The following is a 27,479-nucleotide window of genomic DNA, read 5'->3' on the forward strand; positions in this document are numbered from 1 at the left end:
ATCACCACAGTCGACTTTAGAACACTTTCATCACCTCAAAAAGAAACCTCACACCCTTTAGTTATTATCTCTTCCTCCACCACTCCTCCCCCAGCTGTGAACAACCAGTAATCTACTTTCCATCACTACAAATTCTCTTCCTCTTCACAGGGCTTTCTGGTGTTGATTGTTGAGGGCTACAGTTGTCCATTTGTTTAGGGAAAGTAAGAAACTTGGATCAAAAGTCTTATTGGGGCTATATTTAAGTGTGGGATGTCTATTAGACATTCAAGGGGAGATGTCAGATCTGCTGTTGAGTATGTCTCTTCATAGACTTAATGGGCTGGATTTGAGGATATCTAAAGTTCCTGTCAACCATATTAAAAACATCCAACAAGTTGCTGAATGATTTAATAAATTAGAGTGTATACATACAATGCTATGACATGAATTGGCACGCAAGGATAATTTTTAAATTGAAAAAAGTAGATAATAAAAGTGCGTATGGTTTGCTTCCATTTCCAAGAATACAACGTATTATAATAATATACATTTTGTTGCAGGCTTGGAAGCAGATAGACTAAAATATAAGCAGTGGTTATATCAGGTGCTGAGATTTGGTGTGGTTTTATTCTTTGTAATTCGTTATTGTTTAAAATGTCTCCAGGACTTCCCTGGTGGCACACAGGTTAAGAATCCGCCGGCTAATGCAGGGGACACGGGTTCAAGCCCTGGTCCGGGAAGATCCCACATGCCGCGGAGCAACTAAGCCCGTGTGCCACAACTACTGAGCCTGCGCTCTAGAGCCCGCGAGCCACAACTACTGAGCCCGCGTGCCACAACCACTGAAGCCTGTGCACCTAGAGCCCGTGCTCCACAACGAGAGAAGCCACCGCAGTGAGAAGCCTGCGCACCACAACAAAGAGTAGCCCCGGCTTACCGCAACTAGAGAAAGCCCATGTGCAGCAACGAAGACCCAACGCAGCCAAAAATAAATAAATAAATAAATTTAAATAGATAAATAAAATGTCTCAAATAATCATGTGTTACCTGTGTAATCAAGGTAACTTAAATAAGGTTTCCTAAATAAGGTAAGTCCATAAAGGTCTTTCCCAGCAGGTCAGTCTGCGGCTGGGTTATCTGTCAGGTGAAGGATGTCAAGGTGATCAGGGTGATGAGGGACAGATGCAGAGGCGGAAAGCCAAAGAGGCCCCGCCCAAGAGCCGAGTCGTGGGGGGCGGGGGGCGGTCCAAAGGGCACCGCCCCTGCGCGTCATGTGCTGTCCACCAGCCAATGGCCGCCTCTGAGCCCACCTAGGGGACGGGGCGGGGCGCCCAGTTGGCGTCACCAGGACAACGGGCGTTGCCGGCGCCGTGTGACTCTGGGCTGTGGGCGCGCTTGTGGCTCTTCGGCCATGGTGAGTTTGGGGCCCTCGCAGCCCGGCCGCCTGGCCCTTCCCCGCCCGGGTTGGGTCGCAGGGCGGCCGCCTTCTGGGCTGGGGCGGGCGGCGCCGGGGTCGCAGAGAGGCCGGGCCGCGGCCTGTGGGGCTGCCGGGCAGGGCAGGACTGGGCGGACCCGCGGGAGGGGGACCCCTTGGAGAGCCGGAGCGCCCGCCCGCTGCCCAGGGCCGCGTTCTCACCTTTGAGTGCCTGGCTGGGACCCCCAACCGGCCGGTCGCCGGACAGCGTGACGCTGTTTGGCCCCGGCGAGCCTAGGAAGCCACTCGGAGAGGGTGTGGTTAGAAAAAAATAAAAAAGGATATGTATGAATATCATATGCCATATATATTCATATCAACGGTATATTGCAGTCTACGTTCTTCTTGTCTTGTTTCTATGCAGTTATGTTAGCAATATACAAATAGGTATTTCTTTGAAATTCATCATTCTGACAGGTTTTTTAGCATGTGGAAATTTAAATTTGTAATTTTGGAGATTCCTCCCTCCTTTTTAAAAATGGGGACATTAAGCTGGAGTTTTTTCGTGCGTGCAGCACCCTCACTCAGGGATTCAATTCATAATTAGTGCGTGGTAAACGTCTTAAATCATTACCTTTATTCAATAAACTTGAGAGTGAATGGACATTCCCACCTGGTCCCCATTAAGCACGTTTTTTTAAAACCTAATCTGAAGACTCAGCTCAGGTATTGGCTTGAATAGGCAGGATTCAGGGAATTGCCAACCAGATGTGTGAATTCTCCAGAAGCCTCCAAAGGGTGTGAAAGAAGAGAGGGGCTGGATTCTCTGCTTGGGGACACACCTTTGGTATAGAATATTTGAGAGGGAGCGGGGGTGGGGAATAAGAAAATGCCTAGTTTGAGAAACAGTTTCTGTAACTGTTCGTAATTTCGTGTAGATTTGCTCCTTATCTGCAGGGGTTAGTGGAAGAGCTAATAAGCTGAGGATGCAGGGTGCTCCCCAAGTGGCAGTCAGCCTTCTGGAGAGAGAAACTGCTCATTGGAATCCTGGCTAGCTCTGTCTTTTCTTAATAATTAAGGTAGTAAGGGAATGTGGATGATCTGTATCTCATTGACTCTGGAAAAACAACTGCCAGGTGTGTGGCCTGTTGATAGCAGGAAAAAAAAATCACCTACAAATTAACAGCAGTGCCTTCTTTATTTCGTGTATGTTTCTTTCAAATTCTGAATTGCTTTAAGTGAAAATTAATGGAGCCAGCAAGAGTTTCAGGAAATGAATATTACAAAAATCTAAGTGTTTTAAATGTTGCAGTGCCTTGCTTTTACATGTTATCTGTGTGAAAAGCCCTTATGATTATAGGAAGGAGAAAAAGAATATTCAGGAGTTACATATTCACAGCTTTCTCTCTGAAGTCTCATATTCCTCCTGTTGTCCATTTTCCTTTTCTTCTCCTTTGTCTACCCCTTCCTTCCTGACCCACAGTCCACCTTGATTCACTATTGTAAATTTTAGAGTTTTATTTACTCTAAAATAAAAGCATTTTATTGTACTTATGTACTAGTGGTTGCTTTGCTAAACTTAGAAATGCTTTGCTTTTTGTATATCTTTAAGCATTAAGAATTTAATTCATGGAAGGGATTTAATTGGGTGGTAAGGTGATGCCTGGGCTCCAGGGGAAAAGGGGAATGGTTGGTATAGCAGTGGGGATGAGGAGGCTGCTTCTGTAACCCCAGACTGTATTCGAGATCATAACATAACCCTTCATTAAGTGCTTGAATCTAAACATACAGCTCTAGCATTTGATATTTATGACTTTGCACATGAATTTTGGAACTCAGCTTAGCTATTTCTCAATGAAAATTTCTTCAGTTAAGCCACTTGTTTCTGTTGCCTCTAAATAATAATGAGAGCTGATATTTACTGTGTACATTTTATGTGTGAGACATTTTTACAAGCACCTTACGTGTCTTAATTAACCATCACAACCACCTTATGAGGAGAATACCTTTTCCCCATTTTAGAGATGAGGAAATTGAGGCACAGAGAGGTAAGTAACTTGCCCCAGTCACCCAGCCAGATTTCAAAACCAGGCATCTTGTCTCAGAACCTGCTTATGGGACTTCCCTGGTGGCGCAGTGGTTAAGAATCCACCTGCTAGTGAAGGGGACACGAGTTCGAGCCCTGGTCTGGGAAGATCCCACATGCTGCGGAGCAACTAAGCCCGTGTGCCACAGCTACTGAGCCTGCGCTCTAGAGCCCGCGAGCCACAACTACTGAGCCCGCGTGCCACAACTACTGAAGCCCGTGCGCCTAGAGCCCGTGCTCCACAACCAGAGAAGCCACTGCAATGAGAAGCCCACACACCACAACGAAGAGTAGCCACCGCTCGACACAACTAGAGAAAGCCTGTGCGCGGCAACAAAGACCCAATGCAGCCATAAATAAGTAAATTAATTAATTAAAAAAAAAAACAACCTGCTTATGGTTTTGGATTATAATGTATAGTGTATCATTATATGTTCCTCAATATGTATGCTATTTATATGTTAGGAAATTAGTTTTCTCTCTTACTTGGATTTTAATGTTTTGAGCACTTATGTATACAAACACTTACTTGTATTTTGTTGTTCTTTGCGCTGGACTGGATGCTGTAGAACAGAGTAGGCACTCCTAACCTTCTCTCCTCTCCTCTTTCACACAGATGAGATGAAGAGGCATCAGTGAAGACAGATATTGGATTAGGGTTCATACTCATGTCTGTAATAGCATTTAAAGTTTCTCCTGTCATTTCAGTTTGTGCTCAGGAATTGGCACCTGCTTTTGTGAATCACAAAGAGCAGCTTTTTTTTTTTTTTAATTTTATTGAAGTACAGTTGATTTGCAATGTGGTGCCAATCTCTGCTGTACAGCAAAGTGACTCAGTTATACACATACAGACATTCTTTTTTTAAAATATTCTTTTCTATTATGATTTATCCCAGGAGATTGGATATAGTTCCCTGTGCTATACAGTAGAACCTTGTTGTTTATCCATTCTATATATAATAGTTTGCATCTGCTAACCCCAAACTCCCACTCCATCCCTCCTCTAACCCCCTCCCCCTTGGCAGCTACAAGTCTGTTCTCTATGTCTGTGAGTCTGTTTCTGTTTCATAGGTAGGTTCACTTGTGTCATATTGTAGATTCCACATATAAATGATATCATATGGTATTTGTCTTTCTCTTTCTGACTTACTTCACTTAGCATGATAATCTCTGGTTGTATCCATGTTGCTGCAAATGGCATTATTTCATTCTTTTTTATGGCTGAGTAGTATTCCATTGTATATATGTACCACATCTTCTTTATCCATTCATCCATCAGTGGACATTTAGGTTGTTTCCATGTCTTGGCTATTGTGAGTAGTGCTGCTATGAACATAGGGGTGCGTGTATCTTTTTGAATTATAGTTTTCTCTGGGTATATGCCTGGGAGTAGGATTGCTGGATCATATGGTAATTCGATTTTTAGTTTTCTGAGGACCCTCCATGCTATTTTCCACAATGGCTGCACCAACTTACATTCCCACCGACAGTGTAGGAGGGTTCCCTTTTCTCCACAACCTCTCTAGCACGTGTTATTTGTAGACTTTTTAATGATGGCCATTCTGACTGGTGTGAGGTGGTACCTCACTGTAGTTTTGATTTGCATTTCTCTAATGATTAGTGATGTTGAGCATCTTTTCATGTGCCTACTGGCCATCTGTATGTCTTCTTTGGAGAAATGTCTATTAAGGCAGCAGTCCCCAACCTTTTTGGCACCAGGGACCGGTTTCATGGAAGACAATTTTTCCACTGGGGTGGAGGGGGAGGTGCTGGGATATGATGGTTCAGGCGGTAATGCGAGTGATGGGGAGCGGCATATGAAGCTTCGCTCACTTGCCTGCTGCTCACCTTCTGCTGTGTGGCCCCGTTCCTAACAGGCCACGGACCAGTAGTGGTCCGTGGCCCGGGGGTTGGGGACCCCTGTATTAAGGTTTTCTGCCCATTTTTCTTTTTTTTAAAAAAGATTTTTTTGATGTGGACCATTTTTAAAAGTCTTTATTGAATTTGTTACAGTATTGCTTCTGTTTTATGTTTTGGATTTTTGCCCATGAGGCATGTGGGAATCTTAGCTCCATGACAGGGGATCAAATCTGCATCCCCTGCATTGGAGGGTGAAGTCTCAACCGCTGGACTGCCAGGGAAGTCCCCTTCTGCCCATTTTTCGATTGAGTTGTTTGTTTTTTTGTTGTTGAGTTGTATGAGCTGTTTGTATATTTTGGAGATTAAGCCCTTGTTGGTCTCATCATTTGCGAATATTTTCTCCCATTCCGTAGGTTGTCTTTTCTTTTTTTTTTTTTCCCCTATGGTTTCCTTTGCTGTGTAAAAGCTTGTAAGTTTGATTAGGTCCCATTTGTTTATTTTTGTTTTTATTTCTCTTGCCTTGGGAGACTGACCTAAGAAAACATTGGTATGATTTATAAGACCAGCTTTTAATGTAAAGCCATTTAGAATTGGGGGATGAAACTATTTTTAAAAGTAAAATTTTATTTTCTGAGATTTTTCCTAATAAAAAATTTCACATTTATTTTAGTTGTATATGCTAAAACTGTTACAAAAAGACATCAAATAACTATTTAAACTTTAATTCATATGGATTAAAATATACGTTGGGATACCTCTTGTCATCAGGTTTTTGTTATTGCTTACCACTTCAGCTCGTAAGGCAGATTTATTTTTTGTAAATAATAAAATAACGTATCATACAGTTTTCCCATTTTAATTCATTTTATTTGGATTTTCTCCCTATTTTGGCCTTTCCTTTCTGTATTTGCCTGTGGTTAGGACTTCTCAGAGGTGTTGAGAAGCACAATAAAATATATTTTATTTTACAGGCAGTTTTGGTCTCTTTGCCATCACATGGTATAGTTAAGAGGGATTATATAATGAGATCTGTGTTAATAGATATGACAAGACATTTCTCTATGTATTAATTTTTCTATTCTTGTCAAAATTGGTCTCGCTTTTGGCTGCACTGGGGTGGGGGACACATAATTTTTAGTAATTGTAACAATAATTCGCTTTCATGGAACCGTTCCACTGTGCCCAGTTTTAGGCTGATCACTTCACGTTTATCTCATTTAACCCTTCTAACATCGCTATGAGATTGACATCATTGTACCCACTTAACAGGCCTAGTTGATTAGGCAGTTTGCCCAAGGTCACATAGTTGGTGAGTGGCAGAGCCAGGATTTGAACTCAACTAGTCTGTCTCCAAAGTCTGGCATCTTGACCATAGCACCATGGCTTCTTCCCAAACTAAAGATTGTGCCCAGTGCCTGGCATGAACATACTACACCAAGAATAAGAGTCTTGGTGTCTTCTCAGCTAAGCCAGCAAGCTCTTTTTCTTTTATGACAGACTCTCTATTAAGATGTTGTGTAATGACTTCCTGAAGGATTTATTTGGCTTTTTTTTTTTTTTTTTTATAACAGTGCAGACCACCAAAGCTCAGATATGGGCAGCCATGGGTTGGGCTACACTTTTACTTCTGCCTTCCCTGCCTCATTTTGTGTCTCACCTCTACCCTGTGTAGTGTCCACCTCAGCCACTGCCACTTCCAGCACTGGGGTGGTTGGAGCAGAGGGGTCTAGGGAAGCAGAACAGGGCAGTCATTGGGAAAGTTTTTGTAGGGTCACACTCATGGTTCAAACCCAGCTTTTCCAGTTCTCAATACTGCCCGTGTAATTGTGTCTTTCTATTAAATTTTCTGTCTCATGGTTTTCTGTCCATCAAATATTTGTGTGTCCCACTATGTGCCAGTCACTGTTTTAGGCAGTGGGTATCCAGTAGTGAATGAAACAGGGAAGCCTCTGCCCTCATGGAGTTTATGTTCTAGCAGTGGGAAGACAGATAATAAACATACAGATAAGGTGGTGAAGAGTGCTTTGGAGAAAAAGCTGAGTAAGAGAAAGGAAGTTTTGCAGGATGGGTGAGAAATGGGAGGACTTGCTTTTTATGTAGGTGGAAGGGAAGACCGCTCTGATAAGGTGACATCTGAGCAGAGGATATATCATGGGAATGCCTAGAGAAAGACCATTTCAGGAAAGGACACAAGTGTAAAGGTCCTGGGGCACTGTCTGGTGTGTTGGAGAAACAGCAAGGAAAACAGTGAGGTTGGAGTGGAGTAAGACAGGAGCATGGCAAGAGGGAAGACCAAGGTAGTCAGTGAGACCAGATTGCCTAGGACTTATAAGCCATTTAAAGGAGTTTGCCTTTCCCTTTGAAGGAAGGGGAAATGATTGGTAAAGCTTAAGAAGAATGACAGAATATGACTTATATTTTATAAAAGGACCATTCCATCTGCTATGTGGAAATTACATGTGGGGTAGGAGGGAGGGGAGAAAGGACAAGAGCAGAGGAGACCAGAGAGGACATTATTGGTGCAGTCATCCATAGAATTGGCTGTGGAATAGAAAAGAAAAGGAAGTCAAGGATGGTTCAGTGATTTGAGCCTGAGCAATAGGAACAGGTTGTCATTTGCTGAGATGAAGACTATGGGAGGAGTAAATTTAGCGTAGGGATGAAGAAAGGAGTTGGTTTTGGACTTGATAAATTTGTGACCCTTATTAGACATCTAAAATTGAAAGGCACCTGAAGACACACAATTATGTTTTCAGAAACAGTGGGATATTTTAAAAACACAAACTTAATTGAATCTTGAAATAATTAGATTTGGAAGAGACTTTTGAGTTTCTCTAGTACAATCCTTTCATTTTACAAATTAGAAATACTGAGAGGTTAAATGCCTTCCCCAGAGTCAAATAGCCTTTACTACCTGTTGTGCAGTACAAAGAACCCTAGACTTGGAGTCAGGAGATACAAGTTTATACTGTAGTTTTTCTGAGTTTTTTTTTTTTTTTTTGTGGTTTGTTTGTTTTTAGTGCTAAACCTTGGGCAAGTCATTTATCTGCTCCAAGTCTGTTTTTCTTCCATCAGAATGGGTAATAAAGACTTCCACTTTCTGTTAGGACTTGGAAAGTTGCAAAAATTAGACATTGCTGTTTCTACCCTAACAATGGGAAAAGATAGAGAAGCTAGAAAATCACAGTTCTTTAAAAACCCTCTAGAGAGCTGAGGAAACAAAGAAATCTAAATGAATTAAAATCCTGGATGTAATGTGCCCTTCCCAGAAAAAAGGAGACACACAGGTAACTTTCATCCGTGGTGGGGTCAGCAGGAGGAAGAAGACTCTGCTATAGACAGCTGGGAGAAATCAGCCAAACTTTTACTGCATGGGGGCTGGAGTGACATTTGGAGCCCTGAGGAGCCCCAGCCACAGAGCTAGGCTGCACCTACCTCTCTTTCGCATGGGCCTTCACTGAGTACATGGATGTAGACGTGTGCTGGAGGCTGGGGCCAAGGGAAGAGAGCCCAGAACATCCTTGAGGTGCGCGGAGCCCGCTGAAGGCTTGGGGCAGGGCAGGAGAGTCAGCAGAAACCTCTCTGAGGCACTAGGGGCTTTCACCAAGTGTCAGGCAGGGCCACAACGGATGGGGCCCGCGGGAGAGCTGAGAAATGTCCCTCTGTGGCTCTCCAGGTTTTCAATCAGGACAAGCCAAAAGGCTTTCAGACGGTGGAGTTAGAGTAACAGGGCAGAGAGAGAGCTTCTTAAGGAAGGGACAGTAGAGGGTGCCTCTGCAGAGCAAAGTACTCCCCAGCTGGCAGCCAGAATGTAAAACAGGGAGTGCTCTCACGTATCAGAAAGCTAGCAGCCTGGCTGTACAGCTCAAAGAGATCTGTGAAGTTTTACTAGTGCTCAGATCCCAACTTCTCCTGAAGGTGAGGTTCTGATGTCACCCTAAAAAAATTTTAAAACATTCTTGAACTGAATCTGACTAATGCTACAACAAATCTGAAACCCAGGTCAACTAGAGATTAAAAGGATTCAATACCCGCCCCCCCCACCGCCCCGCTCCCCAGCAACCTAATTGAAGGAGGAACTGCCCTATATGGAGGTAAATCACTTTAAAAAAATTCAGGTGTAATTGACATATAACATATTAGTTTAAGCTGTACAACAGAATGATTTGATATTTGTATATATTGCACAATGATCACCACAGTAAGTCTAGTTAACATCTGTCACCATACATAGTTAGAGAATTTTTTTTCTTGTGAGGAGAATTTTTAAGATTTACTCTTCTAGCACCTTCAAATATGCCATACAGTATTAATAACTATAGTTACCATGCTGTATATTACATCCCCATGACTTATTCATGTTATAACTGGAAGTTTGTACCTTTTGACCCCCTTCACCCATTTTGCCCACCCTCCCATTCCCCACCTCTGGAACCATAAATCTGTATATATATGAGCTCATTTTTTTTTTATGATTATACATATAAGATCATTTGTCTTTCAAAGTATTTGTCTTTCATTGTGTGACTTATCTCACTTAGCATAATGCCCTCAAAGTCCATCCATGTTGTTGCAAGTGTGAAAATTTTCCTTCTTTTTTATGGTTGAATAATATTCCATTGTATATATCTACCATATTTTCTTTATCCATTCATTTATTGATAGACATTTCAGTTGTTTCCATATCTTGGCTATTGTACATAATGCTTCAGTGAACATAGGCGTGCCTATATCTTTTGAAACAATGTTTTTGTTTTCTTCAGAAAAATACCCTGAAGTGGAATTCCTGGATCGTATGGTAGTTCTATTTTTTAATTTGTTGAGGAACCTCCATACTGTTTTCCACAGTGGCTGCATCAATTTACATTCCTACCAACAGTGCATAAGGGTTCCCTTTTTTCCACATTCTCACCAACACTTGTTATTTGTTGTCTTTTTGGTAATAGCCATTCTGACAGGTGTGAGGTGGTATCTCATTGTGGTTTTGATTTGTATTTCCCTGATGATTAGTGATGTTGAGCACCTATTCATGTACTTGTTGGCCATCTGTATGTCTTTGGAAAGATATCTACTTAGATCCTTTCCCCATCTTTTAATTGGATTTCTTGTTGGATATTAACTTCTTATCAAATATATGATTTGCAAAATCATTCAGTAGGTTATATTTTCATTTTGTTGATGGTTTGCTTTGCTGAGCAGAAGCTTTTTATTATTTTTTTATTTTTTTTATTTTTTTCACACACACACACTGTATTTTATTTTTACAAGAGATAAATAGACTGACACCAAGCATTGTACATGGATGACCACAACAAAAGCAACAATGATTGCAATTACCAAACATGAAACACACTCATACTATGTCATAATATTGACATTCAGTCCAGCAATCCTCCACTGTAACAGCTCCTTTACTTTGCAGTGAAAACTGATTTGTATATTCTTTGCCTCTGAGTCCTTGTGGGATTTTTTTTTTTTTAATTCAGACAGAAAGTCACAAAAATTATACTCATCCTCATCAGTTCACTCAGTCCCATGTAATTGATTTTTTTTTAATCTTGATCTTTTGTTAGCACTTTTATGAGTTCATCAGTTTTTCATTAGAGTTCTGAAAATGCTTATTCATTCAGTTCAGCAGTACAGTCAGTTACCAGAAACCTGTACTTGTCAGAGTCTTTTCCATGAATTTCTTGAAGATGAAAGCCTTTTATAGGAACATATTTGCAAAAGCATCAGAGTACACCCAGAACTGTCTGTAAATGACAAAAGACTTAAAAATGACCACTGTTAAAGATTTGATGAAGGTTCATAATAATGCAGTTGACAAGAAAATTAGTTATTTCTGAGATATACATTTTAAAGTAATAACTAGGATTATTACTTATAACATTATACCAGAACATATAAGATTTTTAGAAATTTCATGTAATGTCTGAAACACTTATATTAACATATTTCCATACATATTTCCACACAAATACAAATGTAAGATTTTTAGAAATTTCATATAATGTCTGAAACATTTATATTAACATATTTCCATACATATTTCCACACAAATACAAATGTAAGATTTTTAGAAATTTCATGTAATGTCTGAAACATTTATATTAACATCTTTCCATACAAATAACCCAATGAAAGTTTAGTATTAGTTGTTTTGTTTGTTTGTTTTTTTATACTGCAGGTTCTTATTAGGCATCAATTTTATACACATCAGTGTATACATGTCAATCCCAATTGCCCAATTCAGCACACCACCATCCCCACCCCAATGCAGTTTTCCCCCCTTGGTGTCCATATGTCCATTCTCTACATCTGTGTCTCAACTTCTGCCCTGCAAACCAGCTCATCTGTACCATTTTTCTAGGTTCCACATACATGCATTAATATACGATATTTGTTTTTCTCTTTCTGACTTACTTCACTCTGTATGACACTCTCTAGATCCATCCACTTCTCAACAAATGACTCAATTTCATTCCTTTTTATGGCTGAGTAATATTCCATTGTATATATGTACCACATCTTCTTTATCCATTCGTCTGTTGATGGGCATTTAGGTTGTTGCTTCCATGACCTGGCTATTGTAAATAGTGCTGCAATGAACATTCGGGTGCATGTGTCTTTTTGAATTACGGTTTTCTCTGGGTATATGCCCAGTAGTGGGATTGCTGGGTCATATGGTAATTCTATTTTTAGTTTTTTAAGGAACCTCCATACTGTTCTCCATAGTGGCTGTATCAATTTACATTCCCACCAACAGTGCAAGAGGGTTCCCTTTTCTCCACACCCTCTCCAGCATCTGTTGTTTGTAGATTTTCTGATGATGCCCATTCTAACAGGAGTGAGGTGATACCTCACTGTAGTTTTGATTTGCATTTCTCTAATAATTAGTGATGTTGAGCATCTTTTCATGTGCTTCGTGGCCGTCTGTATGTCTTCTTTGGAGAAATGTCTATTTAGGTCTGAGCAGAAGCTTTTTAGTTTGATGTAGTCCAACTTGTTTATTTTTGCTTTTGTTGCCTTTTCTTTTGGCGTCAAGTCCAAAAAATCATCTCCATAACTTATGTCAAGGAGCTTACAGCCTTTTTTTTTCTAGGAGTGTTACGTTTTCAGATCTTACATTGAAAGCCTGTCATCCATTCTAAGTTAATTTTTGTGTATGGTATAAGACAGGGATCCAGTTTCATTCTCTTGCATGTGGCTGTCCAGTTTTCCCAGCACCATTTATTGAAGAGACTGTCTTTTCTCCATTGTATATTCTTTCTTCCTTTGTCATAAGTTAATTAACTATAAGTGTGTGGGTTTACTTCTGGGCTGTCTATTCTGTTCCATTGATCTGTGTGTCTGTTTTCCTACTAGTACCATACTTTTTGATTACTGTAGCTTTGTAGTATAGTCTGAAGTCAGGGAGCATGATTCCTCCAGCCCTCTCCTTCTTTCCCAAGATGGTTTTAGTTATTCGAGGTCTTTTGTGTTTCCATACAAATTTTGAGATTATTTGTTCTAGTTCTATGAAAAGTGCCCTGGGTATATTTTGATAGGGATTGCATTGAATCTGTAGATTGCCTTGGGTAGTATGGTCACTTTAACAATATTAATTTTTCCAATACAAGAATACAAGGTATATCTTTTCATCTGTTTGTGTCATCTTCAGTTTCTTCACCTTATAGTTTTATAGTCTTTTAATGTCTTACAGTTTTCCGAATACAGGTCTTTTACCTCCGTAGGTAGGTTTATTTGTAGTTATTTTATTCTTTTTGATGAGATGGTAAATGGGATTGTTTCCTTATCTTTTTTTTTTTTTTAAGATTTAATTTGGGCTTCCCTGGTGGCACAGTGGTTGAGAATCTGCCTGCCAATGCAGGGGACACGGGTTCAAGCCCTGGTCTGGGAAGATCCCACATGCCGCGGAGCAACTAGGCCCGTGAGCCACAACTACTGAGCCTGCGCATCTGGAGCCTGTGCTCCGCAACAAGAGAGGCCACGATGGTGAGAGGCCCGCACACCACGATGAGTGGCCCCTGCTTGCCGCAGCTAGAGAAAGCCCTCGCACAGAAACGAAGACCCAACACAGCCATAAATAAATAAATAAATAAATAAATTTAAATTATTAAAAAAAAAGATTTAATTTTATTTATTTTTGGCTGCATTGGGTGTTCGTTGCGTGTGGGCTTTCTCTAGTTGTGGCGAGCGGGGGCTACTCTTTGTTGCGGTGTGTGGGTTTCTTGTTGCAGTGGCTTCTCTTGTTGTGGAGCACAGGCTCTAGGCACGCGGACTTCAGTAGTTGCAGCATGCAGGCTCAGTAGTTGTGGCACGCAGGCTGTAGAGCGCAGGCTCAGTAGTTGTGGTGCATGGGCTTAGTTGCTCCGCAGCATGTGGGATCTTCCTGGACCAGGGATTGAACCCGTGTCCCGTGCACTGACAGGTGGATTCCTATCCACTGCCCCACCAAGGAAGTCCCTGTTTCCGTATCTTACAGTTCGTTGTCAATGCATAGAAATGCAACAGATTTCTGTATATCAATTTTGTATCCTGAAACTTTACCAGATTCATTAATAAGCTGTGGTATTTTCTGGTGGCATCTTTAGGATTTTCTACACTTAGTATCATGCAAACAGTGACAGTTTTACTTCTTCCTTTCCAAATTTGGATTTATTTCTTTTTCTTGTCTGATTGCTGTGGCTAGGACTTCCAGTACTCTGTTGAATAAAAGAGGTGAGAGTGGGCATGTAATTAACCCACCTAAATGCTTTCAGCTTCTCACCATTGAGTATGATGTTAGCTGTGGGTTTGTCATATATGGCCTTTAGTATGTTGATGTATGTTTCCTCTAGGCCCACTTTCTAGAGAGTTTTTATCATAAATCGATGTTGAATATTGTCAAAAGCTTTTTCTACATCTGTTGAAATAATCATATGGTTTTTTTTCTTCAGTCTGTTAACGTGGTGTATCACATTGATTTTGCAGATATTGAAAAATTCTTGCATCGCTGGGATAAATCCCACTTGATTATGGCGTATGATTCTTTTAATGTTTTGTGGGAATCAGTTTGCTAATATTGTGTTGAGGATTTTTGCATCTTGTTTATCAGTGATATTGGCCTGTAATTTTCTTTTTTTGTGATATCCTTGGTTTTGGTATCATGGTGATGCTGGCCTCACAGAATGAATTTAGAAGTGTTCCTTCCTCTGCAGTTTCTTTTTTTTGGGAGGGAGAATAGTTTGAGAAGGATAGGTGTTAACTCTTCTTTAAATGTTTAGTAGAATTCACCTGTGAAGCCACCTGATCCTGGACTTTTTTTTGTTGGGAGTTTTTAAATTACTGATTCAATTTCATTACTGGTAATTGGTCTGTTCTTATTTTCTATTTCTTCCTGGTTCAATCTTGGGAGAGTGTACATTTCTAAGAATTTGTCCATTTCTTCTAAGCTGTCCATTTTATTGGCATATCTTTGATCACTGTTGTCTTATGATCCTTTGTATTTCTGTGGTGTCACTTGTAACTTCTTTTTCATCTCTGATTTTATTGGGTTTTCTTGATAAATTTGGCTAAAGGTTTATTGATTTTGTTTATCTTTGCAAAGAACCAACTTTCAGTTTCATTGATCTTTTCTATTTTTTTAGTCTCTATTTCATTTATTTCTGCTCTGATCTTTATGATTTCTTTCCTTCTACTAACTTTGGGTTTTGTTTGTTCTTTCTCTAGTTCCTTTAGGTGTAAGTTTAGGTTGTAAGTTTAGGTTGTTTGAGATTTTTCTTGTTTCCTGAGGTAAACTTGTATTGCTGTAAACTTCCCTCTTAGAACTGTTTTTTCTGCATCCCATTGGTTTTGGATCATCGTGTTTTCATTTTCATTTGTCTCTAGGTATTTTTGATTTCCTCTTTGATTTCTTTAATGATCCATTGGTGGTTTAGTAGCATATTGTTTAGTCTCCATGTGTTTGTGTTTTTTGCATTTTTTTTCCTTGTAGTTGATTTCTAGTCTCATAGCGTTGTGGTTGGAAAAGATACTTGATATTATTTCAGTTTTCTTAAATTTACTGAGGCTTGTTTTGAAACCTAACATGTGATCTATCCTGGAGAATGTTCCATGTGCACTTGAAAAGAATGTGTATTCTGCTGCTTCTGGATGGAATGCTCTTTATGTATCAGTTAAGTCCATCTCGTCTAATGTGTCATTTCAGGCCAGTGTTTCCTTATTGATTTTCTGTCTAGATGATCTGTTTATTGATGTAAGTGGGGTGTTAAATTCCTCTACTATTATGTTACTGTTGATTTCTCCTTTTATGCCCGTTAATATTTGCCTTATATATTGAGGTGCTCCTGTGTTGGGTGCATATATATTTACAATTGTTCTGTCTTCTTCTTGGATTGATCCCTTGATCATTATGTAGTGTGCTTCTTTGTAACAGCCTTTATTTTAAAGTATGTTTTGTCTGATAAAAGTATTGCTATTCTGGCTTTTTTTTTTATTTCCATTTGCATGGAATACCTTTTCCATCCCCTCACTTTCAGTCTTTTGTGTCTTTAGATCTGAAGTGAGTCTCTTGTAGGCAGCATATATATGGGTCTTGTTTTTGTATCCATTGAGCCACGCTATGTCTTTTGATTGGAACATATAGTCTGTTTACAGTTAAGGTAATTATTGATATGTATGTTCTTGTTGCCATTTTGTTAATTGTTTTGGGTTTGTTTTGTTTTGTCTTCTTCTTTTGTTCTTCTGTTGTGAGTTGACTATTTTTAGTGTTATATTTGGATTCCTTTTTCTTTTTTTGTGTGTATATCTATTTTTGATTTTTGGTTTGTGGTTACCATGAGATTTTTATATAGCAATCTATATATATGTGATTAAGTTGCTAATCTCTTACTTTCAAATGCGTTTTAACAACCTTGTCTTTGTACTCTTCTCCCCTCTTGATTACTGTTTTTATATCATATCTTTTATCTAATTGTTTCATGTATCCCTTAACTGCTTAAGTGATTTTGATATAGATGATTTTACTACCTTTGTCTTTTAACCTTCCTACTCACTTTATGCGTGGATGATTCCCTACCTTTAGTGTGTGTTTGCCTTTACTGATGAGCTTTTTCATTTCATAATTTTCATGTTTCTCGTCGTGCCCTTTTCTTTTTTCACCTGGAGAAGTTCCTTTAATACTTGTTGTAAAGCGGATTTGATGGTGCTGAACTCTTTTAGCTTTTGCTTGTTTGTAAAGCTTTTGATCTTTCTGTCAAATCTGAATGAGAGGCTTGCTGGGTAGAGTATTTCTTGGTTGTAGGTTGCAGGTTCTTCCCTTTCATCATTTAAAATATATCATGCCACTCCCTTCTGGCCTGCAGGGTTTCTGCTGAAAAATCAGCTGATAGGCTTATGGGAGTTCCCTTGGATATTATTTGTTGCTTTTACCTTGCTGCTTTTAAGATTCTCTCTTTATCTTTAATTTTTTGTCATTTTAATTACAATGTGTCTTGGTGTGTTACTCTTTGGGTTAATCCTGTATGGAACTCTCTGCCCTTCCTGGACTTGGATGACTGTTTCCTTTTCCAGGTTAGGGAAGTTTTCACCTGTTATTTCTTCAAATATGTTCTCAGCTCCTTTTTATCTCTCTTCTCCTTCTGGGACCCCTATACTGTGAATTTCAGTTATTGTGTTCTTCATCTTTCTCTCTTTTTTTTTTAATGTTTTCTCTTTGTTAAAAACTTTTAACTTCTTACTCTGTGCATCCATTCTTGTCCTGAGTTCTTTGATCATCTTTATGATCATTACCCTGGACTCTTTCTTGGGTAGATTGCGTGTCTCCACTTCACTAAGTTCTTATTCTAGGGTTTTATCTTGTTCCTTCATTTAGAACATGTTCTTCTGTCACCTCATTTTGCCTAAGTTGCTGTTTGTACTTTTATGTATCTGGTGGGTTAGTTACACTTCCTGACCTTGGAGAAGTATTCTTCTGTAGGAGATGCGCTGTGCATCCTAGCAGTGCACTCCCCTATCATGGCCAAGCTATATGTTCTAGCAGTTCCCCCTATGAGGGCTGCATGCTTCCTTCTGTTGTGGCAGGCTGACTGTGTGGACAGTCTGGTAGGCTTGGTTGGCCCCTACTCCGGTTGGTTGCCAGGCCATGCTTTGGCCGTGCTTTGGGAAGCTGTTGGCTACTGGTTGGTGGAGCCTAGTCACGAGGCAGCTGACTGCAGTACCCCAGGGGGCCCTGGGGCTAGTCCTGGCTCACTGGTGGGTGGAATCAGGGTCCAGAAAACTTTGGGGCTGTTGCCCATCTACTGATGGGTGAAGCCAGGTCTTGGGATTAATGCCGGACTACCAGCAGTCACAGTTGGGTCCTGGAGTCTGGCTGTAGTGCCCAGGGATCACAGAGCTGGTGTCAGATAACTGGTGTGTGTGTGGGGTGGAGTGTTTCCTGACACAGTTGAGTATGGGGTCCAGGGTGTTGGGAAGCTTGTTTTGGCCTGCTAGTGGGAAGGGTTGAGGCCCAGCTGGTCCCAGGGTAGGGTCTGGCCTGCTGTGGGCAGGCTGGGTCTGCAGGCTGTGGGATTGTGGCTTTCTTACGTCTGGTGTCTGCCCCCTGGTGGGTGAGACTCGTCCAATGGCTAGAGCAGCTTTCTTGGAGGGCAGAGTTGGTGCCTGCACATTGGTGGGTGGAGCTGGGTCCTAGCCCTCCAGTGGGCAGGGCCATGTTCAGAGGCAGCTGTGGGCTCAGGAAGTTTTAGGCAGCCTGTCTGCTGATAGGTGGGGTTGTGTCCCCATCCAATTAGTTGCTTTGCCTGAGGCATCCCAGCACTGGTGCCTACAGGCCATTGGATGGGCCAGGTCTTGGTGCTAATGAGCTAGAGGGAGGGTTCCACAATGGTGCCTGGCAGCACCATTGTCCATGCAGTAGAAGGAGCTCCCAAGAATGGCTGCTGCCAGTGTCTGTGTCCCCAGGGTGAGCCACAGCTCCCCCCCGCCTCCCTCCAAGGAAACTCTCCTACACCAGTAAGTAGGTCTGGCCCAGGCTCCTATCAAATTACTGCTTTTGCCCTGGGTTCTAGAACATGTCAGATTTTGTGTGCACCTTTTAAGAGCCAGGTCTCTGTTTCCCCCAGTCCTTTGAGCCTCCCGAAGTTAAGCCCTGCTGACCTTCAAAGCCAAATGCTCTGGGGGCTTGTCTTCTTGGTGCTTGACTCCTGGGCTGCAGAGCCTGATGTGGGGCCTAGAACTCTCACTCCTGTGGGAGAACCTCTGCAATATAATGATTCTCCAGTTTGTGGGTTGCCCACCCCGTGGTATGGGACATGATTATATTGAGAGTCTGCCTCTCCTACCCATCTTGTTGTGGTTCCTCCTTTAATTGTAGAAGATCTTTTTCTGGTAGATTCTGGTCTTTTTCATTGATGGTTGTTCTGCAAATAGTTGTGATTTTGGTGTGCTCGGGAGAGGAGGTGAGCTCAGTGTCTTTCTACTCTGCTATCTTGGCCAGTCTCTCCTCCCTTTCTCTGTCAATTTTTTCTTTACAGAGAAACATCTCTTAGTTTCATTGATCCTTGTAAATTAATTATTTTTTTACGCACAATATTTGTTGTGAAATAACAAATTATGAGACATGGAGAGAAACAAAGAAATGTGACCCATGGTCAGGAGAAGAGCTAAGAGAAACAGTCAGTGATGGTCCAGATGTTGAACAGTTGGAATGGATGAACAGTTAGAAAATTTTAGCAGGAAGATGGAAGACTATAAAAAGACCGAACAGGGAATGCTAGAAGTGAAAGTATGAATCAGACATTAAATATTCATTTGATGGGCCTAATAGCAGACTGGACATAGTTGGCAAACCCCAAGCAGAATAAGTACAAAGCTGAGGAACATTGCTAACTTTATGCTGTTAAATCTTCCAATTCATGAACATGGGATGTGTTTCAGTTTATTCAAGCCTCCTTTAATTTCTCACAACAGTGTTTAGTGTAAGTTTTCAATATATAATGTCAGGCACTTCTTTAGTTAAATGTATTCCTAAGTTGTTTTTTTTTTTTTTTGGCTGTGTTGGGTCTTTGTTGCTGCATGCAGGCTTTCACTAGTTGTGGTGTGCAGGCTTCTCATTGCAGTGGCTTCTCTTGTTGTGAAGCACAGGCTCTAGGCTTGTGGGCTTCGGTAGTTGTGGCACACGGGCTCAGTAGTTGCTGCATGCGGGCCCTAGAGCACACAGGCTTCAGTAGTTGTGACGCGTGGGCTCAGTAGTTGCGGCGTGCAGGCTCTAGGGCGTGCGGGCTTCAATAGTTGTGGCGCGTGGGGCCAGTAGTTGCGGCTCTCGGGCTCTAGAGCACAGGTTCAGTAGATGTGGCTCATGGGCTTAGTTGCTCCACAGCATGTGGGATCTTTCAGGACCAGTGATCGAACCCATTGTCCGCTGTGTTGGCAGGCGGATTCTTAACCGCTGCACCACCAGGGAAGTCCCCTAAGTATTTTGTTTTTTGCTGTTATAAATGAGATTGTTTTCTTAATTTCATTTTCAGGTTGTTCATTGGTAATATATGGAAATACAATTTATTTTTATATGAATATATTGTATATTTGTATATAGTATCTTGCAACCTGGCTGAATTCCTTTATTAGTTCTAATAGTTTTTTTTGTGTCTCTTTTTTAGAATTTTCAATATACAAGATTATGTCATCTGTAAATAGAAGTTGTTTTATTTCTTCCTTTCCGTTCAGCATGCCTTTTATTTATTTTCCTTGCTAAACGCCTTGGCTAAAATCTGTAATATAATGTAGTGTAGATATGGCTGTGTGTTAACTCTTCTCTAAATGTTTGCTGTTTTTATTAAATGGTAATAGGGTATAAACTATTTTTATATCCATCAATGTCGAAGAATGGTGACTTCATGAAATTAGTATCATCATAATTGTAGGACAGTGATTGGGGCTGTTTTGGTCTACAAAACGTGTATCCTTTTTTTTTTTTTGATTGAGGAACATTTTATAATATCCCCTTTTTTTTTTCCTGTAGGTTTTCTCAAATAATGATGAAGGCCTTATTAACAAAAAGTTACCCAAAGAACTTCTTTTGAGGTAAGTGTAGATAAACTTTAAAGATTTCAGATATGATTCAGTCATCAAGTTCCAAGACAATCTTCTTTCTCACTATGAGTCCATAGCTTAGAAAAACAGACAGAATTAGCCTAACTGACTTTTTGTTTTTGTTTTATAGAATGCTGTTCAGCTTGTTGTTAAATTTTACTTGGTCTAATCCAGAATGTACTAAGTATGTACGTAGCATTGGTCTGGATTCTTTTTGTAATGTGGTAAGTATTGTAATAATCCTCAGTAGGTGCCACTGTTTGGGTATTAGTAGGTTATCTCAATGTAGTCGGTAACACGAGGAGAGATTATTAAGGTTGTGAGCTCCTGAAGTCATAGACATTTAGATGTTTTCTGATCAGTAATTACACTATATGTTCTTACTGAGCACTTAAAATGCTATCAGCCCAAATATTGATGTTTTTATTCACTTTATGAGAATTATGTGCTGACACTACTATAGAACAGGCTTTTTGTGCTTTATTTTTAGCATTACTGAATATACAGTTAATGGTATTTTGCTTGTCGTTTTGGGAAGTAAAGCTATCAACCAACATTTGTTGAACCTAAGGCACTGCAGTTTCCTTTAGTACTCTGCAAGCATCAGGCAAATCTTATTTAATTTTGGGTGTTATATTTTAATTGTTAACCAACAATTAATACATGTATACATGGTAATCTTTGAGTGACATTTCCCAAACTCTTCATATCACTGATATTTCACAAAACAAAACAAAAAACCAGGTTTTGTGATCAAGTAAGTATGGGAAAAACTGGGTTAACAAAACCAGTTTCTTTACTACATGACCTCTCGGAGCTCTAATAAGCTAATATGCATGGTGATGCTCCCAGATGAATAGTTGTGGCATTTCAGATTTACTGACCATGGAACGTTTTTAATATTCCTTGGAAAATTTTTTGGGAAATGCTGATATATAGTGAGAGATTGAGCAGCTTACTCTGTTCCCTGGCTGTGCTAAATCTCATTTTAACATTTAGGGGATGAGTATGAATGTGTGTTTTGTTTACATGTTGGAATCCATCACAGAGTTGCTCTATAAATGCCACGGATTGCTCACCTTTTCCACCTTGTATGTTAGACTTTTGTTTTTGAGTCAGGAATGGGGTGAAGGCTTAGGGTCTTTGTGGTGGTGATCACATTTTAGGGGCTTCAGGGTGGCATTTCATTAGTCATCAGGTGTTGTTTGACACTGTTGCCGTGAGCTCATTCTACTCAATAAAAAAGAAAATTAATTCATGGCAGGATCACATGAAAAATACAGCAGTTATGTTTTATTTCAACAAAATAAATATTTGTTTAGTTAAGAGAGAATATTCTTTGGCATTTTAGACCGTTTTAAAGTTAAGAAAGTGGTAACAAGGAAGGAATGATATGTTTATCACATAAACCCACAGGGTCTTAATCAAGCACCGTAAGCTGTTAGAACCAGTGTGGTTAGGGTGGGCTGGCTGTTACTATGCAGCGGTAGGCGATGCCATCCACAACAGACCACAGAGTGAGTGATGTTTCCCAGAATTGTGCAATGTTTCATTCTTGGTCTGAACATTTTTCTAGCACAGACATCAAACTGTAATGTGAATATGTCATTTTTACCCTGGGGACTCATAACCAGCTTCAGGCCGACCCACGTTAGTCATTTAACACTGGAGCGTGATTAAACTCCACCCTTCTCCTGAATACTGCTGCTATTTTTGACTCAAGGTTGCTAACTTAATATTTTTTCCCTTTTGGTAAGGTTAGCTTTTATACTGTACTCAGCCATGGTACTGTTTCTACCTACTGACCAAAAAGGGCCGGGTGGGGGGCGGGGCGGGTGTTGGAATTACGTCACTTTCTGTGCTAGTGTGATTTCTGAACTGCCGTTTTAGAAATATTAGTTCTTTTAAACATCCATGATGGACCCAGCTTTCAAAAATCCTGGAGTTATAGTTTTTGAATTATGCTAAGGCTCATACATAGATCATTTTTAAAAAAGAATTGTCAGTTGGGAGCAAATGTTCATAGATTTGCATTCCCACTTCTGTTCTAATTTTGGAGTCTGTAAAGGGAATTTAAATTTTAAAGTACTGCTACAACAGGTCTTCTCTGACTCTTCAGTCTGAAAACTAACTCTAGCCAGATATTAACTTTTGTTGGTCTTTAAATCATTTCTGCCATTTTACTCTCAGACTTTCTATTCTCAGTAGTAGCAGCTCTCCCCTTTCCCGGCTACCCTTTTTAAGCAAAATTTTGAAGAAGGATTTGAGCCAGGTTACCAAAGCAGACATCTTCATTGTTCGTTAATTCCACAACAAAGTGAGTGAGTGCTACAAATTCCCCACCTCATGGAGCTTAAGTGTTGATTGGTTTTGCTAAGATAAATGATGTCTTCATACTTTCAGTCTGTCTTAGGCTTACATTTTTACTTCATATAGCAGACTTCTTTGTGACAGAGCAGACTGTTGTTCCTGTTCTCATTGAATTCCTATTTACTTTCAGTCTTACTTCATCAATAGGTGTGAATTCCTTGAGTTTATGATAATCTTATTTGCTTGCAGCCAAGGTCATTTTCTCTTCTGCCATTTTTTACTGCATCTGTTACCACCCTCTTAAGTTCTCTGCTAGCTTCCATTACTGATCATATCAAGTGAAGCTTCAGCTTACCCTCTGGAACCGTTAACAAACCTGGAACTATGTGATTTTTTTATTTTTATTTTTTAATGTTTGTTTTGTTTGTTTATTTATTTATTTATTTTGGCTGATCCTGGTCGTAGTTGCGGCACTCGGGATCTTCGTTGTGGCATGCGGGATCTTTTATTTGCAGCGTGCTGACTTCTTAGTTGCGGCATGCATGTGGGATCTAGTTCCCCAACCAGGGATTGAACCCAGGCCCCCTGCATTGGGAGCATGGAGTCTTACCCACTGGACCACCAGGGAAGTCCCTGGAACTATGCACTTTTCATCTCTCTATATCACTTTGAATCCACTCAGAAAAAATCTGAGTTTTTTTATCTGATCATCTTATTGCTAGTTTTAAGACTACCCGATATTATTAATTCACAGGTCCCTTCTGCTACCCATTTTTAGTTTGTTACTTAACAAGCTTTTACATTTGCTTTTTCTATCCAGCTTTCACTTATAAAGATAGACGAGTTCTCCCTCTCTACCTTTCACTCTCACACAGTTCAACAAATAGTTTGTAATTTTACTGTTCCTGAGGAGTCAGTTATATAATGCTTATAACAATGGGAAGATATAGTTTGTTGTAATCTCTATATCTGTTGGTGAGTTGGGTTCTCCTTGCATGTATTTGTCCTTGTTGTTATTGTCTCTATTACTTTTGGAGCCAAACTTGCTTGAGATTTCAGCTCTCCCCATTTACTAGTTGTGTGACCTTAAAGTGACTTCACTCTCTGGGCCATAATTTCCCATATCTGTAATAGTAATAGTTCTTACCTTAGGGGGTTGTTGGCTGGCTCTGAGTACCTGGCATTCAATAAATGTTAAATAAATGTTATCTCTTATTATTATTTTTAAAAAATATTTATTATTATTTGACTGTGTCAGGTGTTAGTTGCAGCATGCGGAATCTTTCGTTGCGGCACACGGGCTTCTCTCTAGTGGAGGCACATGGGCTCTCTAGTTGTGGCACAGGCTCTAGAGTGCACAGGCTCAGTAGTTGTGTGCAGGCTCATTAGTTGCAGCACATGGGCTTAGTTGCCCCGCAGCATGTGGGATCTTAGTTCCCCAACCAGGGGTCGAACACGCGTCCCCTGCATTGGAAGGTGGATTCTTAACCACTGGACCACCAGGGAAGTCCCTCTTATTATTATTAATTAACATCAATTTTGGATCTCTGAAAACTTAATAAATACTGTTGACAGTGCAGTTGGTTTTAATACAAACAACTGAAAAAAGCAAGCTGTCCTGATATGGATCTTAACATATGCTACTGCTAACAGTCTCAGTAAAAAACCTGATTATTAAGTAAGTTAATGTAGCCCGGTGCTTCATTTCATCAACCTACACTAATTCAGTCTCAATGGAAATTGCATACTACCATCTGACATTAAACTAACAACTACTGGAGCTTGAGCAGAGTAGTGGTGGTATTATGACAACTGTTAATTATTTTGTATTATAAAAAAGGCAGTCTCCTGGAAGGAACCATTCCTCTTTTGAGAAAAGTCTTATATGAGCAAATATTGGCTCACAACTCAGATTATAAATTTTAATATTAATTTGTTTGACCTTAAGTTTTTACTTCTGTTATGGTTGCTCTCAGGCGCTAGTGATGAAATGAAAATGCATGTAAACTTCATAGGAATAGGGAGCGCTACATGCAGTAAATATTTTAAAACGTTCTGAGAAGACATGGCTCTTGTTAGTAATAAATAATAAAGAAACCTCTTATTAGACATATTTTTAAAAACTAAATCACCATTATCTGTATAATTTTCTTTCCTTTTAAAAAAATGCATGTGGGGACTTCCCCAGCGGTCCAGTGGTTAAGACTCCGAGCTTCCAATGCAAGGGGTGCGGTTTCTATCCCTGGTTGGGGAACTAAGATCCCACATGCTGTGTGGCATGTCCAAAAAGTGAAAAAAAAATAAAAAGTATGTGGATCCATGACAAAATTAAATCCTGATCATATTTGTTGGCTTGATGAAGGAAGGTTTGATTGCCTCAAACAGGAGAGGTGAGGCTAATCATTTTGGGCAAATGGAATCAACTACATAATTACCTATAATTTGGCAGTTTTACTAGTTTGCTAGGGAAAATTATAAAATGACAGTAAAATTACAAGCTATTTGTTGAACTGTGTGAGAGTGAAGGATAGAGAGGGAGAACTCGAATATCATTTTTTTTTTTTAAGATTTTTTTTTTTTGCAACATTCCCTCCATCGCTACTTTTTTTTTTTTTAATTTATTTTAATTAATTAATTTATTTATTGGCCGTGTTGGGTCTTCGTTTCTGCGCGAGGGCTTTCTCTAGTTGCGGCAAGCAGGGGCCACTCTTCATCGCGGTGCGCGGGCCTCTCACTATCGCGGCCTCTCTTGTTGCGGAGCTCAGGCTCCAGACACGCAGGCTCAGTAGTTGTGGCACACGGGCTTAGTTGCTCCGCGGCATGTGGGATCTTCCCAGACCAGGGCTCGAACCCGTGTCCCCTGCATTGGCAGGCAGATTCTCAACCACTGCGCCACCAGGGAGGCCCTCGAATATCTTTTAATTTATAAGTGAAAGCAGGATAGAAAAAGCAAATATAAAAGCTTGTTAAGTACAAACTAGAAATGGGTAACAGAAGGGATCTGTGAATTAATAATATTGGGTAGTCTTAAAACTAGCAATAAGATGATCAGATGAAAAAAAAAAACTCATAGATTTTTTCTGAGTGGGTGTTCTTGCCTGCTGGTTGGTTGCAGCACTCCATGGACTTTTTCAAGGACTGGTACCTACACCTCCTGCTGCCTGTGATGCCTTATATATATTCCAAGGCAGCCTAACAGGTAAGATGATCTTTTGGGGGTACATATTACAAATTCATGTTTAAACATCTATGCAGATTTTTCTTTTTTGTTAAAGAGGTTTTTTTGGTTTGTTCATTTTTATTGTTGTTATTTATTTATTTTTTACCTTGCATGAGGCAATACAGGACCAAATTAATGTGTGTTGAAATCAGATGCAGAAGCTTAAAGGCCCTTCCTCTGTATACTATTATGTACTATTTTAGGGTTGACATCTAAGTCCAAATCATGGCAGAGGCAAATCTTCCTTAGTCTCGGTTGGGGTTATGCTTATACATTAGAACTCTGATGATGCCTTTGGATTTTTAAATCTACACTCAGGTGGCATGAAACACCAGTAGAGCTCCACAGATAGGAAGGATAGAACTAGTACATTCTACTCCAGAGCTTTATCCCTGGAGGGTTATGTTAGAGACCTGTTAATTTAAAAGCTGTGAATTCAGTAGTTAAAACAGAAAAGATTGGGAAGTTTGATTCTTTGAATAGTAAAATATGGCAAAATATACCATACCAAAGTTAAACAGCATAGTGGTAGGTGAAATGATTCGAATACGCATTATAAGCACAGGCTATCTTCTTCAACATACACACACACACACACACACACACACACACACACACACATACATCAGTTCTTAAAAATTATTAAGAATGAGGTGGATTAGCTCTTAGAAAAAGTTTGAAGAGGGTCTGAACAAAGGAAGAAATACAAATGGCCAATAAATGTATGAAATTCCACTCGCTGCGAGTGGAATTGCTGGGGGTCATAGACTGTACAAGTACTTAACTTCATATAGTAATCTTGTTTTTCCAAAGTGGTCTTATCAATTTGCGTTCATACGAACAATGGCTAAGAGACTCAGTTGAGTTGTTCCTTTCAAAAATTTAGTGTTTTTACATGTCTTAAGTATAGAATAGCATCTCATTGTGCTCTTGATTTGAATTTCCCTGAATTGTAGTAATGTTGAGCATCTATTTGTATATTTATCAGTCACATGTATTTCCTCTTCTGTGAGATGCTTGTATATATTTTTTGCTTATTGGGTTGTTACTGGTTTGTAGGAGTTGTTTTCTTTCCCTTTCTTGTTTTTAGTACTACTGTATCATCTACATCTTTTCATCCAGTTTTTTCAAATAGTGTCTCCATTTAATAATCTTTATAAGAGGATAATTTGGGGTTTTAATGATTAAAACAAGTATTCTATTCACTGTGATTATTATTATTGTGATTATTATTGCAATTTTCTATTTTTTAATTTCTTTTTTATCTTACTAATTTTGCTTCTCTCCTCCTTAAAACCTTTCCTGTTGCCTTTAGTGTAAAGTCGGCATAAATTGTTATGACTTAAATTATTCTCCCAGAACTGTCCACTTATTATCTCTTACTCTATCTCATCTCTCACTCTTTTCCAACTTCCTTGTAAGTCTGGCAACTCTGAGTTACTTCCAGTCCCTGAAAATGTCATTCTCTAATTTGTTCTCTCCCATGTTCACTCTCCTTCTTGAAAGTGCCAATCTTTTTTTTAAATTTATTTTTT

The 27,479-nt window shown here is 39.8% G+C and overlaps 1 protein-coding gene across 1 annotated transcript in view; it reads left to right on the top strand.

Annotated features, from left to right (window-relative positions):
• The first annotated feature begins 1,330 nt into the window (after positions 1-1,330).
• FBXL2 (F-box and leucine rich repeat protein 2) overlaps positions 1,331-27,479 on the top strand; it is a 95,017-nt gene continuing 68,868 nt past the window's right edge. The window contains exons 1-2 of the mRNA XM_059939093.1: positions 1,331-1,396; positions 20,344-20,405. Coding sequence (XP_059795076.1) covers positions 1,394-1,396; positions 20,344-20,405 — 65 coding nt within the window. The 5' untranslated portion in view covers positions 1,331-1,393. The remainder of the gene's footprint in view (positions 1,397-20,343; positions 20,406-27,479) is intronic.

Source organism: Balaenoptera ricei, chromosome 11 (assembly GCF_028023285.1).
Source record: "Balaenoptera ricei isolate mBalRic1 chromosome 11, mBalRic1.hap2, whole genome shotgun sequence".
NCBI lineage: Eukaryota > Metazoa > Chordata > Mammalia > Artiodactyla > Balaenopteridae > Balaenoptera > Balaenoptera ricei.